Below are 14198 nucleotides of genomic sequence, written 5' to 3'. Positions count from 1 at the left end.
TGTCATATAGTGAACTAGAAAGTAGCTAAAATGTATGACTTCAATATTCAAGGGACTAATAACATGGTCTGCGTCAACTTGTGTATACAGTACTTTGCTCTAAATAATCAGTTGACCAATAATATCTTATCATTATTATTATCATTAACTATCATGCAATTATCGAATTTTATTAAAAGTTAACTGAAATAACTATTGAACATTTGAAATGAAGAAGAGATATTCATGTTTTTAGAAATAAATGTTTTTTTTCTAGATATACAATTTATTTTATGATTTTTATAAACAAAGTAAAACAATACTGTAAGATATTACTACAACTTAACAGTTTTAATTGTAATATATATTACCGGTCAAAAGTTTTTCTTTAGCGAGGTCAGTTTTTTTTCATGTTTTTTTTTAAGAAAATGATTCTGTTCATCAAGGCGGCATTTAATAAATGAAAAGAAATTGTTAAATTGCTTAATTGTTTAAATAACTGCTTTCTTAGTTTCAAATGAAATTATTACTCCAGTCATTATTGCTTTTATTACTATTACCATTAATAATAATATCAATACAGAATTATTATTAATTAAATAATGAATTAAAACATAATTATTATTAGAGTGATTTCTGAAGGATCATGTGACTCTGAAGACTGGAGTAATGAAGCTGAAAATTCATCATTAAAATCACTGGAATAAATGATTAAATGAAATGATAAACTACTTTTGAACAGTTATTTTATAGTGCAATAATATTTCACAATTCTACTATTTATTCTGTATTTTTGATGAAATAAATGCAGCCTTGGTGAGCAGGAGAAGCTAATTTTAAAATATTTAAAAATCCTACTGACCCCAAACTTTTGACTGGTAGTGTATGTCCATTTATCCCTGTGATACCAAAACCATTGTTACAGTCTGCAGTGTAACTTAACCTTTCAGGTATAATTCCAATATGCAGATTTAGTGCCCAGGAATCAGTTATGCTGCTTATTATTTCAGTAAAAGCCATTTTTTACCTCAGGATACTTTGATAAAGACAAAGTCACAGCATTTATTTCAAATGTAAATATTTTGGAAAATGTCTGCACTTTCACTTCTGATCAATTCAGTGCAGTCTTGTGCAAGTGATTGCTAACTGCATGTGAGACTATGCATATAAGCCAATCATCAATTCCGTTTTTGACATCCTTTTCAGAGTTCTCTGAAATTACCATAAGACAGTGCGTTTCATTTTCTGTCACTTCAGCTCATGTCTCACCTCCATCTTGGTCTGGATCCAGGGCCCGATGACATTAGCCTGATTAGCAAACTGTCTGCGCAGCCTCTCATTATTCTGCTGACGAGCGTGTTCCTCTATCAGGGCCTGATCTCTCTGGGGCACCAACTGCCTCACCTGAGAGAAAAGCATTGTGAAGGAGAAATGAGCATCTCTCCTTGCATCTGTTCTCTTAAATACAGTGTAAATATACAGTTGAAGTCAAAATTATTAATTTTTTAAAAAAAATATAATTCACAAAAGACGTTTAACAGAGCAAGGAATTTTTCACAGTATTTCCTATAATATTTTTTCTTCTGGAAAAAGTCTTATTTGTTTTATTTTGGCTAGAATAAAAGGAGTTTTTCATTTTTTTTAAACCCTTTTAAGGTCAATATTATTAGCCCCCATAAGCAAGATTTTATTTTGATAGTCAACAGAACAAATCCTTTTTAAATCATTTAAAAACCATTATAGGGTCAATTTTAATTAGCCCTCTTAATCAATATTTGTTTTTGATTGTCTTTAGAACAAACCACTGTTATACAATGACTTGCTTAATTACCATAATTTGCCTAATTTACCTAATTAAGCCTTTAAATGTTATTTTAAGCTGTATAGAAGTGTCTTGTAAAATATCTAGTAAAATATTGTACTGTCATCATGGCAAAGATAAAGAAATCAGTTATTAGAAATGAGTTATTAAAACTATTATGTTTCGAAATGTCTAAACAGTACCTGGGGGAAAAATATAAAGGGAAGCGGATAATTCTGACTTCAACTGTATATCATATTTGTCTGAAAACTCCCTTGTGTTTTGTATTTTGTGAAGCAGAACAGTGCTCAAACCTTATCCCACTTGGCATTGATCTCCTGGGGGTTGATGGTGGTGTAGGGGTTTTGGCCAGCCATGTTGACGTGGTATGTCTGCACAATTTTAGCAATTTCATTATGGATGCCCAGGATGGCCTGTCGTTCCTTATCTGCCTCAGGCAGCGTGGCTTTAAACTGCTCATGGGCTGTGCTGAGACCCTACAACACACATACACACAGACACACACACTGACATCAAGTTTTATGTGAAATGCATCATAACACTTTACAGTCACATTTGAAATCCACCAGATGGATGGAAGGGTGGACGGATGGGAAGACTAAAGAGATAACTCTGTTCAAATGTTAAATTATTAATGATTTTGGGTTAAACCTTTTAATGTTTTACATACATTGTAATGATTAAAACATGTTTAATCAACTGAATTCTGAAATGTGTAATTGAAATATATCTCACATGCATGACAAAATGTATAACTGAACCAAAATAAATGATTTACTTTTCCAGATTAGACAGACAGACCATAATGATGGAGCAAATGTGAGGGTAGATGAATGAGTCAAAGATAATAAAATCGTCACTTCCTGATTTTCTGGCGCCAAATATCAACAGTAAAAACGGAATTTGTTGCGGTAGGAGAAGCTGCGTGAATCTTTTCTTCATTTAATAAATGACTTGCGCCTTAGAAGATGTTGCCGACACGCAATGAACACCTGGTGGTGTTTGAAGCCATGAGACGTGGAGCATAGACGCTCTCGACAGTTATACAGTTAATTAATATTAACACTAATACTGAAATAGTTATGGTGTTATAGAATGACCAAAACAATATTTCAGATGTTTTACAATGTGCTCAGCCTGCTGGTTTGTCCATTCACACACATTTTCATCATTTTAGCATGTTTTTACGCGCATTTTCAAAACTTATGCGCATGTTGGCATTTCCATTAACTAATTTTTATGGGCATATTTTTATGTGCATTTTGGATAAGTAGATGGAAACGTAGCTACAGACAGACAAACAGACAGACAGACAGACAGATAGACAGATAGATAGATAGATAGACAGACAGACAGACAGACAGACAGACAGACAGACAGACAGACAGACAGATAGATAGATAGATAGATAGATAGATAGATAGATAGATAGATAGATAGATAGATAGATAGATAGATAGACAGACAGACAGACAGACAGACAGACAGAGAGACAGACAGACAGAGAGACAGACAGACAGAGAGACAGACAGACAGACAGACAGACAGACAGACAGAGAGAGAGAGACAGACAGACAGACAGACAGACAGACAGACAGACAGATAGATAGATAGATAGATAGATAGATAGATAGATAGATAGATAGATAGACAGACAGACAGACAGACAGACAGACAGACAGACAGACAGACAGACAGACAGACAGATAGATAGATAGATAGATAGACAGACAGACAGACAGACAGATGATAGATACACAGACAGTAAGACAAATAGAAAATAGACAAATTGACAGACAGATGATAGACAGACAGACAGACAGACAGACAGACAGGTGTACAATACCTGTATTTCCTCAATGGTGTGGACTATAAAAGTGTCCTGCAGGTCCTCCATTGCTCCCTCCATCCAGTTATTAAAGGGCGCTGCTCTTTTGGCGAACTCCAGGTAAAGCTGATCAATAGTTTCCAACAGTTTCTCGGTTCTCTGAGGAAAGACACCGTGGTGAGACACACGAGTGCACTGCAGTGTAAAAAAATGAAATCAGTGCTGGAATACGAAGGGCTGTTTCACCTGCAAGGCCTCGCTGCGTTTCTGAGTTAACACTCCCAGCGAATCCCACTGATCACAGATCCGCTGACAGCGAGCATTTACACTGGGAGAGTCATAATACTCCAGCTCACTGCAGAGAGAGAGAGAGAGACAGTTTAAACTACTTCAGCAAAAGATCACAGATGATGTTCAGTAAGCTACAGGTCAAATGTTCTGTGTGTTCAGTCAAAGAGTACATCTTTTACAGCATGAATCAGTGTCTGGATCAGTTTTTCTGTGTGTTTGACTGACTTGAGCTCCTGAGCGATGGCAGCGATCTGCTCCACTCTGTCCTGATGAGCTGCGAGGTCGCTCTCAAACGCCTCGTGTTTCTTCAGCAGAGCCTTGATCTCGGACAGTGACGCAGTCTCAAAGTCTTTATGCTGCAACATCTCCTCTTTACCTACAGGGAGCAGCAAAGATCAGCCAGATCATCCCATGAATAAGGCTCTCAACTATTTTCTACATACAACTGAAGTCAGAATTTAAAGCCCCCCTGTGAATTTAGTTTTCTTTTTTAAATATTTTCCAAATTATGTTTAACAGAGCAAGGAATTTTTCACAGTATTTCCTATAATATTTTTTCTTCTGGAAAAAGTCTTATTTGTTTTATTTCGGCTAGAATAAAAGCAGTTTTTAATGTTTTTAAACCATTTTAAGGTCAAAATTATTAGCCCCCATAAGCAAGATTTTATTTTGATTGTCAACAGAACAAATCATTTTTATACAATAACTTGCCTAATTACCCTACCCTGCCTAATTAACCTAGTTAAGCATTTAAATGTCAATTTAAGCTGAATACTAGTATCTTGAAATATATCTAGTAAATTATGTTGTACTGTCATCATGGCAAAGATAAAAGAAATCAGTTATTAGAAATTAGTTTATAACAATTTTTTAGTTTAGAAAATTTAGTTTACTAATAATTATTTTATAAATTAGAAATTAAAACTATTATGTTTAGAAATGTGTTGAAAAAATCTTCCTGGTGAACAGAATATAGGGAAAAATTTACAGCGGCGCTAATAATTCTGACTTTAACTGTACATGTGGGCTGCTGATGTGATGTCACATTTTTACTGTCACAAACGACAAAAACGAAAATAATTGATAGAGGCTTCATTTAACAGGTCACTTGTTCGAGCCTCTGTTGGGTCAGTTTGCATGTTCTCCCTGTGTTCGCGTGGGCTTCCAACGGGTGCTCCGTATTCCCCCACAGTCCAAAAATATGCAGTTTAGGTGAATTGGGTAACCTAAATTAACCTAAATAGTGTATGTGTGTGAATGAGTGAATGGATGTTTCCTAGTGATGGGTTGAAGCTGGAAGGGCATCCGCTGCGTAAAATAAAAATTATGGATAAGTTGGCGGTTCATTCCGCTGTGGCGACCCCAGATTAATAAAGGCGGCCGCAAGGGCTTTTTCTTTTCTGGATTGCTTTTGAAAACACTATCGGTTGGGTTTAGGGACAGGGGTGATCGGGTCAGTCGGTGCTTTTGAAAACACTGTCGGATGGGTTAGGGTAGGGGGTGATAAGGGTGTTTCCCAGTACTGGGAAACACCGAAACACACTTATTCACACTCATACACTACAGTCAATTTAGTTTATTCAATTCACCAATAGTGCATGTCTTTGGACTGCGGGGGAAACCAGAGCACCTAGAGGAAACACGGGGAGAACATGCAAACTCCACACAGAAATGCCAACTAGCCCAGCCGGAACTCGAACTAGCAACCTTCTTGCTTTGTGGTGACAGTGCTAACCACTGAGCCACCATGTCACCTACATAAATATGAAAACTCTTTTTTCAAAAATGATGTTTTACACACACAAACATTTATTACTGCCTGTTTGTCAACTACCCATGTGCTTCTTAGTCTCAGTTACCGTCAGTCCAGGCCTCGTGAATGGCAGCTTTTTGGCGGAATTTCTCAGCGAGATGATCGAGTCTCTCCAGTCTGCGGATCTCATTGAGCAGCCACTCTTCATAACCCTTCTCTGCCCCCTCCAGACGTCCCCATGAATTGGAAATGTCCTATAAATCCACATTATTCATTACTGACAAATATTTAACACAGGCTCATTAAGAAAACGTACCCCTGTATACATATCTGGAGAGCACGAATTATGTAGCCAGAGGTATGTATGGCTGCATTTCGTCTTTAAAATGAACGCTACAGGGTGGTATGATGCCGCTGATGGCTTCTGTTTCTTTTCATGCTACCATCTTACCGCTTACCTCCATGTGGACAACTTTACCGCTGTTACCAGTTTGCTGAGTAGCTAACCACGTACATCGGTGGACTTGAGACGCAGACAGGAGTTGACTGTGACGATGGGGTTTGAGTATAGTGAAGAACAGTTCCAGAAAGCAGGTAAAACAAAAGGCAAATAATAAAATAAACGAGTAATTAACATGGTAAGATCTGAAAACGTGGTAAAAATCAGCTGGCCGCAAGGGCTTTACCTTGTCTGGATTGCTTTTGAAAACACTGTCGGTTGGGTTTAGGGAAGGGGGCGATCGGGTCAGTCTGTGCTTTTGAAAACACTATCGGTTGGGTTAAGGAAAGGGAGTGATTGGTCAGTTGGTGCTTTTAAAAATACTATTGGTTGGGTTTAGGGAAGGGGGTGATCGGTCAGTCTGTGCTTTTGAAAACACTATCGGTTGGGTTAAGGAAAGGGAGTGATTGGTCAGTTGGTGCTTTTAAAAATACTATTGGTTGGGTTTAGGGAAGGGGGTGATCGGTCAGTCTGTGCTTTTGAAAACACTATCGGTCGGTCAGTCAGTCAGTTGACAGCGGCCTCTGGTAGATTTTGGGGAGAACAGTATGTGCGAATGGCACTTGTGAGAGAAATTTGAGATCTGAGAAAGCGTACACAGCAGCAAAATTCAAAAACTGCAAAAAAGTACCTCATGGGACGTATTTTGCAATCTCCATAAATGTATACAGGGGTATGTATCAATAATGAGCCTGGGTTGCAAATACTACAAATCAAATGATTTCACTTGGGTGCTCTGAAATTAGGCAAGATGCTAACCGAGACCATCTTTCCCTCCGAAGGCATGAACGCCGGCCGGTTGCTGAGACGCAGTTTGGTCTGCAGTGTGTTGAAGTTGATCTCCAGCTGGCATTTCTCCTGAACTTTGGGTGGTTTGTGAAGTCGTCTGTAGTCCCGGAAATCCTCCAGCTTCTGCTGCATGGCCTGCATGGTGTTCTCCGGGGCGCGGTTCTCCAACCACGGGATGGTTCTGCGAATCCACTCCAGGAGCTGAAGAGAGCCAGGGCAAGAGAGAGACAGGAAAAGGGGAAGGTAACAACAAACAGAGGGAAAAAAGGGATCAATTTGGAGCAGACGGAATGATATGAAGGAGATAAAGAAAAAAGATAATGAGAATGAGGATTTTTGATGGTATTATAAAGAATAATAGACAATTTTGAGGTATGTAAACAATACAAATGGTCCTGACGTATTTCCTGTTTTGCATTTTAAATTTCCAAAGCTTCTAGGAGTACAAGAAGTTCCACATATTGATAAATAATGTTAGGATAGCTGTTATAACATCAAGTGATATGATTGAATTACCTCTTGTTACAGATATGAAATAGTTGGATAACAAGCAGGAAATGTTCATGGGCCGATGACATGACCACATTGAATTAAAGTATATATTTATATTATTACAGATACATTTATGGGGGAACTAAACGGATGAAATGGATCTAATTAAATGGATGTATTAGATATGGGACTGAGTAAAAAAATTTTGCTATAAAAACACGTCCACATTTCAAAATGTGATTAAAAATGTACATTTATATATATATATATATATATATATATATATATATATATATATATATATATATATATATATATATATATATATATAAAAAATTAAGTAATATAAAGTAATAAAGTAATTTAGAGGTATTTTAATTTAAAAATTTGGTCAGAATAACAGTCGTTTTGATAAATTTTTGTGATTGTTGTCAGAGTTACTCCACCAAAAAATGTCCTAAAATTTCTAAAGCAAAATTATGATTTGTGACATCTAAAAATGAATATAAACATTTTGTTTTTATTTATTTTATACCAAAGGCTCTAAAAATGACATTAATTTTAACTTTAGAAGAGATGTTATCAGTTTAGACGACAAAACTAAAATGAACATTTACTCAGACACATTTTATTTAATATTTAAATAGCATTTACATTCAAAGTGCCATTAGCAGACTGAATACGTATCTAATAATCGTTTACTTATTATTATTCCATTGAACTGTCTGACCTAAAAATCAGCATTGCAAAGCTCCCTGTACTTGGAAAGCAGTTTAGATGACTGAAACTGTCCCTAAATGAGCACAGACGAGGAGACGACAGGAGAGAGGGATGGGAGTGAAGAGGAGTGAACAGGAATGAATGACTGTGCTCACATCACTGGCTAGTTTCTCATAGTCCTCCATCAGCTGCTCGTTCTCCTGATTGACAGCCAGCACTTTGCAGATCCGATTGGCTGCCGTTTCGGCCTAAAGGGAGTAAAGCACATAGTGAATCTGCTTCTCTTTCTGTGGAAACCATATCAGAGCCATGACAACACTATTAAGGCTCTGTTTGTGTGTGTGTGTGTTGAAGTCCATTTATTACCATTACCCAAAGCAATCAGCTGCTCTGTCAATATCATATAACCCCACTGTGTGTTTCATTATACATGTGTGTATTTTTGAAGGGGGGTGTAGGGGTAAGGAAGTAAATTGCAAGTGTAAAAGCCAGAAAGGAAGAGGAGAAAATAATGATAAGCTCAGTGTTGCGTTGTCAGAAACAGCCAGAGCTCAGGAAGCAGCTTTTGGTTTTGTGAACATCTTATGAATGTTGCTTTTGGTGCATAATGCTGATCAATAGTAGACAGAAAGTTAGCTGTTTTCTTTTATTGGAAAAACTTTCTAATTTTCTAAACTTTCTAACTTTTATTTTCTTTCACAATTTCTACTTAAAGAGCTCAATAAAATATAAAATGCATAAGTATCAAATTTTAAATGTTCAATTAAAAAATGTACACACATACCAAATTGTCTTTTAGTGTCTAGGCTTATATCAATTTTATTTTGTGTACTTTGATGTTGAAAATAAGAATATTATAAGAAACGTTTTAAAGAATAGTGAAAACAAAAATGAAAACTACCTCATCATTTATTCTCTCTCTTTATGAGTTTCTTGCTTCTGTTGAACACAAAAGGAGATATTTTGAAGAATGCTGATTGCTGGCACCCATCAACTTCTATAGTAGTAATACAACTACTATGGAAGTCAATGGATGAGCATTTTTTTAAATATATTTAAAAAATATTTAGCAAGGAAACTCATGAAGAGGGAGAATAAATGATGAAGTAAATAATTAAAGGTTTTAAAGCAGTCAAGGGTGAGTAAATAACCTCTTTTTTCTTTTTTGGCTGAACTAATTTAATAAACTCTTTTAATAAAGTGCTTTTAAAGGGGCTAAAAGAGTTTTTATCCATTAATAACTTTATTATAGCCAATGTTTAGCCAACAGATTTTAATGAAACTTTTAATGAAGCAGGCATCCCCAACTTTCTAGGATGTCTTAGGATGTTTTTCTCCTGGCACAATACAACATTTTATCACTCTGTAAATTTATACCTCTGCCCAAAACCATTCTGCAAGATCAGTATATTCTCAAATGTATTTGACCAAAGATTGACCAAAAAATACAACTTGCTGGAGTTCACTTAATAGGCACCAGTGTTGCTAACAAGGGTTTCAGAAGTTTACATATAGCCGCTATATGTACAGTAACATAGTATGTAATTTTTTTATTGAAATTTTAAAAATGGGCAGCTCCTACTTCTTAAAATGTCTTAGGATATTTTTCCCCTGAGACAATCAAACATTTGTTAACTCTGTAAATTTATACAAGATCATCTCTATCCAATAGAACCATTCTGTAATGTCAGCATAGTCTCAAATGCACTTAATAACCAAACCACTACTTACTTTATAATCATAACAGTGCCATTTTTGTTGTGTGCTTATTTAATTATTGAGAGGAAAGCATGGAGCACATATTTATATAAATACATATTCATCTAAACATCACTCTCAGTAGTAAGGATGGAGATGTTTGTTAATGGTAGATCATGGCAAAGCAGTTTTTTCAGACTTTCTTTTTTTTTAAAGCAAAGACTTCACCAAGAATATATAAGAGCATTGAATCACATCATAGAGGCAATTAAAGACTGACCAAAAAATACAACTAACAAGGGATTCTGAAGTTTACATTTAGCCGCTAAATGTACAGTAATGTTGTATGTAATTTTTGCTTCACTGAAACTACTGTGTCCTTCATTTAAAGTACATCTTTACATTGGATTAAGAGGAAATAATATGGTTTCTGATTTTAACCAGTTTTATTCAATTTGCCTTAAAACAACTACTAGTTTTTCTCAAAGTAGAATTTTTACTTAAACCAGCTGCTTTCATATCACATGACCACATGAAAAAAAGGTTTCTGCCTATGTGCTCTTTAGTTTTTATGTATTTCTAATGTGAGATTGATTACCGTCTTGTGTGACATTTATGGCCGTACTGAAAGCACCAGTAGATTTACCTTAATTATTCTATCTTGAAAATAAAATAACTAGCAATAGCACAGCCTAACGTTATATGTATTTATTATAGTATTATAGTCCATAGTATTATAGTATTACAGTCCACAATTTTACTTTGTTGAAGCAAAGTAATTCAATTAATTCATGGATTATAAAAATAATAGTTTACCTTTGAGTCAATGTATTTTTTTTTCTAAACCAGAATAAAAAATCATTAAAAAAGGGTAACAGTTTATTTTAATGGTCCATTTGAGTATTCGTAGACTGTCTGCTTAATATTTGTTGATACTGCTCCTGTTGAACTGACTGTAAGAAACTTTGCAAGTACATGTCAACTTATAACTTACTAACAGTCTAAGTATAATCTAATGAGAATTAGTTGGCATGTGGATGCAATGTAACTTAAATTCAACAAACGAACCATCAAAATAAAGTGTGACCAAAAATGAAAAAGTATTACATTTTTCATTTTCGACCAAGTCAAAACAAGGGAAACGTATAAATATATAATAAAATGAATGTATAAATAATAAAATAAATGTATAAATTACTGTAACAAATACATTTAATACATTTTTTGAAAGTAATAAATACATAAAAAAATAAAATATAATGTTGGAGGCAAAGGTAAATGGCAGTTTGAGAAAGACTAAACATTTTATCTGTTCAAATTACAGTAATTTTTTAAAAGTTGGTTAGAAGTTTTTTGTTTCTAGTGGGCCGGTATTTACAACAAACGAAGGCATAAATTGCTTATTTCTCTGGATTTGAACACTCTGTGGAACCTTGGGATAATGCAAGTACATAACAAAATACATATACATATGTATTTTACATAATACTTATACATATGGATGTTCAAATCCAGAGAAATTAGCAATTTATGCCTTTGTTTGTTGTAAATAACGTCCGACTAGAAAAAAAACAACAACTTTTAAACAACTTTTAAAGAACTATATATATATATATATATATATATATATAGAGAGAGAGAGAGAGAGAGAGAGAGAGAGAGAGAGAGAGAGAGAGAGAGAGAGAGATTTATAAAATATAAAATTATAAAATAAAAAAACATAAAACGGTTATATAAATCTTTTAAAATTTTTATGAAAAAAAAAAAAGTACATTTTGTCCTTTTAAATTTAATCATGTAAAAATAAGTGGTATTGTATTGCCCTAGTAATACTAAACAGGTCATTAAAATCATTCTTAAACCTATGTCACTCCAAAACCAGGTGTTCACTGATACAGTTGTTGTACCACGATGAGTTATTCAGAAACATCCTAATGTGGCACACAACAACAGTGGGTGTGGTTGTGGGTGTGTCAGAGGAAATGTTTCTGAAAGCAGAGCACTTTGTTGGGTTTACAGTCAGACTCGTGCCTTATAAGAGCAGAAAGGATCTGGTTGAGCTGAGAAAACACACCCAGCATGTATTTACGAAAGGATGTTAGTCATCAGCTCAGAAACGCTTACACACAGTTGGGGAAACCCAGCTGGATGTGATGAATCAGCACAACCAAGTAGTAACTTTCACCCCGTCAGAGAGAAACTTGCTGCCTCTGAATGAATTATTACTGAATCAGTCAGTTTGAACAGAAGCAGATACAATGAGTTGACTAAAATAATTCTGAATGCCTGGTCTTTATGAACTGACTCAAATTGTGAGGTACTTAATAAATTTGAGAAAATGGGGAAAATACAAAGTCTTATTAATCTGTTATTAGTGATAAGAATGTACTGAACACTAAAAAGGTTTTGCTTAATGTGGCAACATGTAAATTAATTGCTTTCATTCAAGTCACAAACTGAATATTTAATAAATTTTTTGCCAGGTAAAGGAAGAATATGCAAGAACATTGTGAACACGTGTGCAAATACATTTAAGCCACATTAAAAAGCCTGTGTATGATTTTGTTGTATATGCCCCTTTAAAATGAGGCTTCTGGCTCAAGGTTTTTAGATGTTCATGTGTTTATTAAAGATTCATAATTTTATTTAATCTAAAAAGAAATGACTACTGACTTTTAAATAGCACTCTGGGCAAACTACACTACCTGACAAAAGACTTGTCATTGATCCCAGTTGAGAGCAGCAAATATTAACTTGACTTCTAGTTGATCATTTGGAAAAGTGTCAGAAGGTAGATTTTTCTGATGAATCATCTGTTCAACTGCATCCCAATAAGCACAAATACTGCAGTAGACCTATTGGAACCCACATGGACTCAAGATTCTCACAGAAATCAGTCAAGTTAGGTGAAGGAAAAATCATGGTTTGAGGTTGCATTCAGTATGGGGGTGTGCAAGAGATCTGCAGAGTGGATGGCAACATCAACAGCCTGAGGTATCAAGACATTTGTGCTGCTCATTACATTACAAACCACAGGAGAGGGCAAATTCTTCAGCAGGACAGCACTCCTTCTCATACTTCATACTTCTCATACTTCATACTTCTCATACTTCCTGAAGTTCCTGAAAGCAAAGAAGTTCAAGGTGCTCCAGTATTGGCCAGCCCAGTCACCAGACATGAACATTATCGAGCATGTATGGGGTAAGATGAAAGAGGAGGCATTAAAGATGAATACAAAGAATCTTGATGAACTCTTCGAGTTCTTTGCCATTCCAGATGACTTTATTAATAAGTTATTTGAGTCATTGCAGAGATGTATGGATGCAGTCCTCCAAGATCATGGGAGTCATACACAATATTAATTTTTTTTCACTGCATCATGACTTCATATTCTATACTGTATATTATAACTGTTAAGTGACAAGACTTTTCTCTAAACAAAGACAGACCTTACAGTCCTAATTCAATAATTAAAAATCAAGGCATGATCATATTTTATTGTGGTAAAATAAGCGTAATCTAGAGGCCTTTGCCTTTCAGCCACTTCTGATACCAAATGATCAACTAGATTGCAGGTCAAGTTTTGTCAGGTATTGTAAATATGAAATATGAACATATCATTTTATTAGCAATAGAATGATCCACTGTGCCTGGGATGCCTGCTGCAGAATTTTAGCTATTTTAAAATGTAAAGAAGTTCAAGAGCTCTGTGGTGTGTGTGTGTGCAGATGTGCAGAAACAGAGCAAGGTGTGTTATATAATACTACAGCAGGGTTGTCTTGGAAACAGCCAGAACTGACACAAAACCCAGGACAGGAAGAAAGAAAATCACAGCCAAACAAAGAAATGAGTGAGAAGTCACAATAAAGTCAAAGAGCAGGATTTGACCGGTTAGTGACATCTTCAAAAGGGCAGACAGGCTCTTGACCCGTAAGAGGAACTGACTTCACCATAATAACCCTTGTATATGCTTAACTGTAAATAATATAATATTAAAGGGATAACTCACCCAAAACATTACAATTCATAATTTACTTTCTCCGCACTTATTTGAAACCTGTTATGTGTTTCTGTCTTGTGTTGAACACAAAAGAAGATATTTTGAAGTATGTTGGAAGGCAGTAGGCAGCCATTGACTTCCATAGCATTTATTTTTCTACTGTATATGTCATTAGTTTCTGACATTCTTTAAAACATCTTCTTTTGTGTTCAAGAGAAAAACAAAAAAGTTTGGAACTATTTTAGGGTGATTAAATGGTGATTTCATTTTCATTTTTGGTTTCAAACTGTGCTTTTAAGTGTTTAGAAACCTTCAGTTTGCTTTTAT

At 35.1% G+C, this 14198-nt stretch overlaps 1 protein-coding gene across 3 annotated transcripts in view; it reads right to left on the bottom strand.

The window, feature by feature from the left end:
• actn1 (actinin, alpha 1) overlaps window positions 1-14198 on the bottom strand; it is a 71927-nt gene that overhangs the window by 15271 nt on the left and 42458 nt on the right. For all 3 annotated transcript variants that reach the window (XM_056471036.1, XM_056471034.1, XM_056471035.1), the window contains exons 9-16: window positions 8329-8421; window positions 6932-7162; window positions 5780-5927; window positions 4146-4296; window positions 3876-3984; window positions 3648-3788; window positions 2095-2277; window positions 1249-1383 (exon numbers count right to left, since the gene is read on the bottom strand). In XM_056471036.1, coding sequence (XP_056327011.1) covers window positions 1249-1383; window positions 2095-2277; window positions 3648-3788; window positions 3876-3984; window positions 4146-4296; window positions 5780-5927; window positions 6932-7162; window positions 8329-8421 — 1191 coding nt within the window. The remainder of the gene's footprint in view (window positions 1-1248; window positions 1384-2094; window positions 2278-3647; window positions 3789-3875; window positions 3985-4145; window positions 4297-5779; window positions 5928-6931; window positions 7163-8328; window positions 8422-14198) is intronic.

Source organism: Danio aesculapii, chromosome 13 (genome assembly GCF_903798145.1).
Source record: "Danio aesculapii chromosome 13, fDanAes4.1, whole genome shotgun sequence".
Taxonomy (NCBI): domain Eukaryota; kingdom Metazoa; phylum Chordata; class Actinopteri; order Cypriniformes; family Danionidae; genus Danio; species Danio aesculapii.
This window is presented reverse-complemented; position numbering and strand designations above follow the sequence as displayed.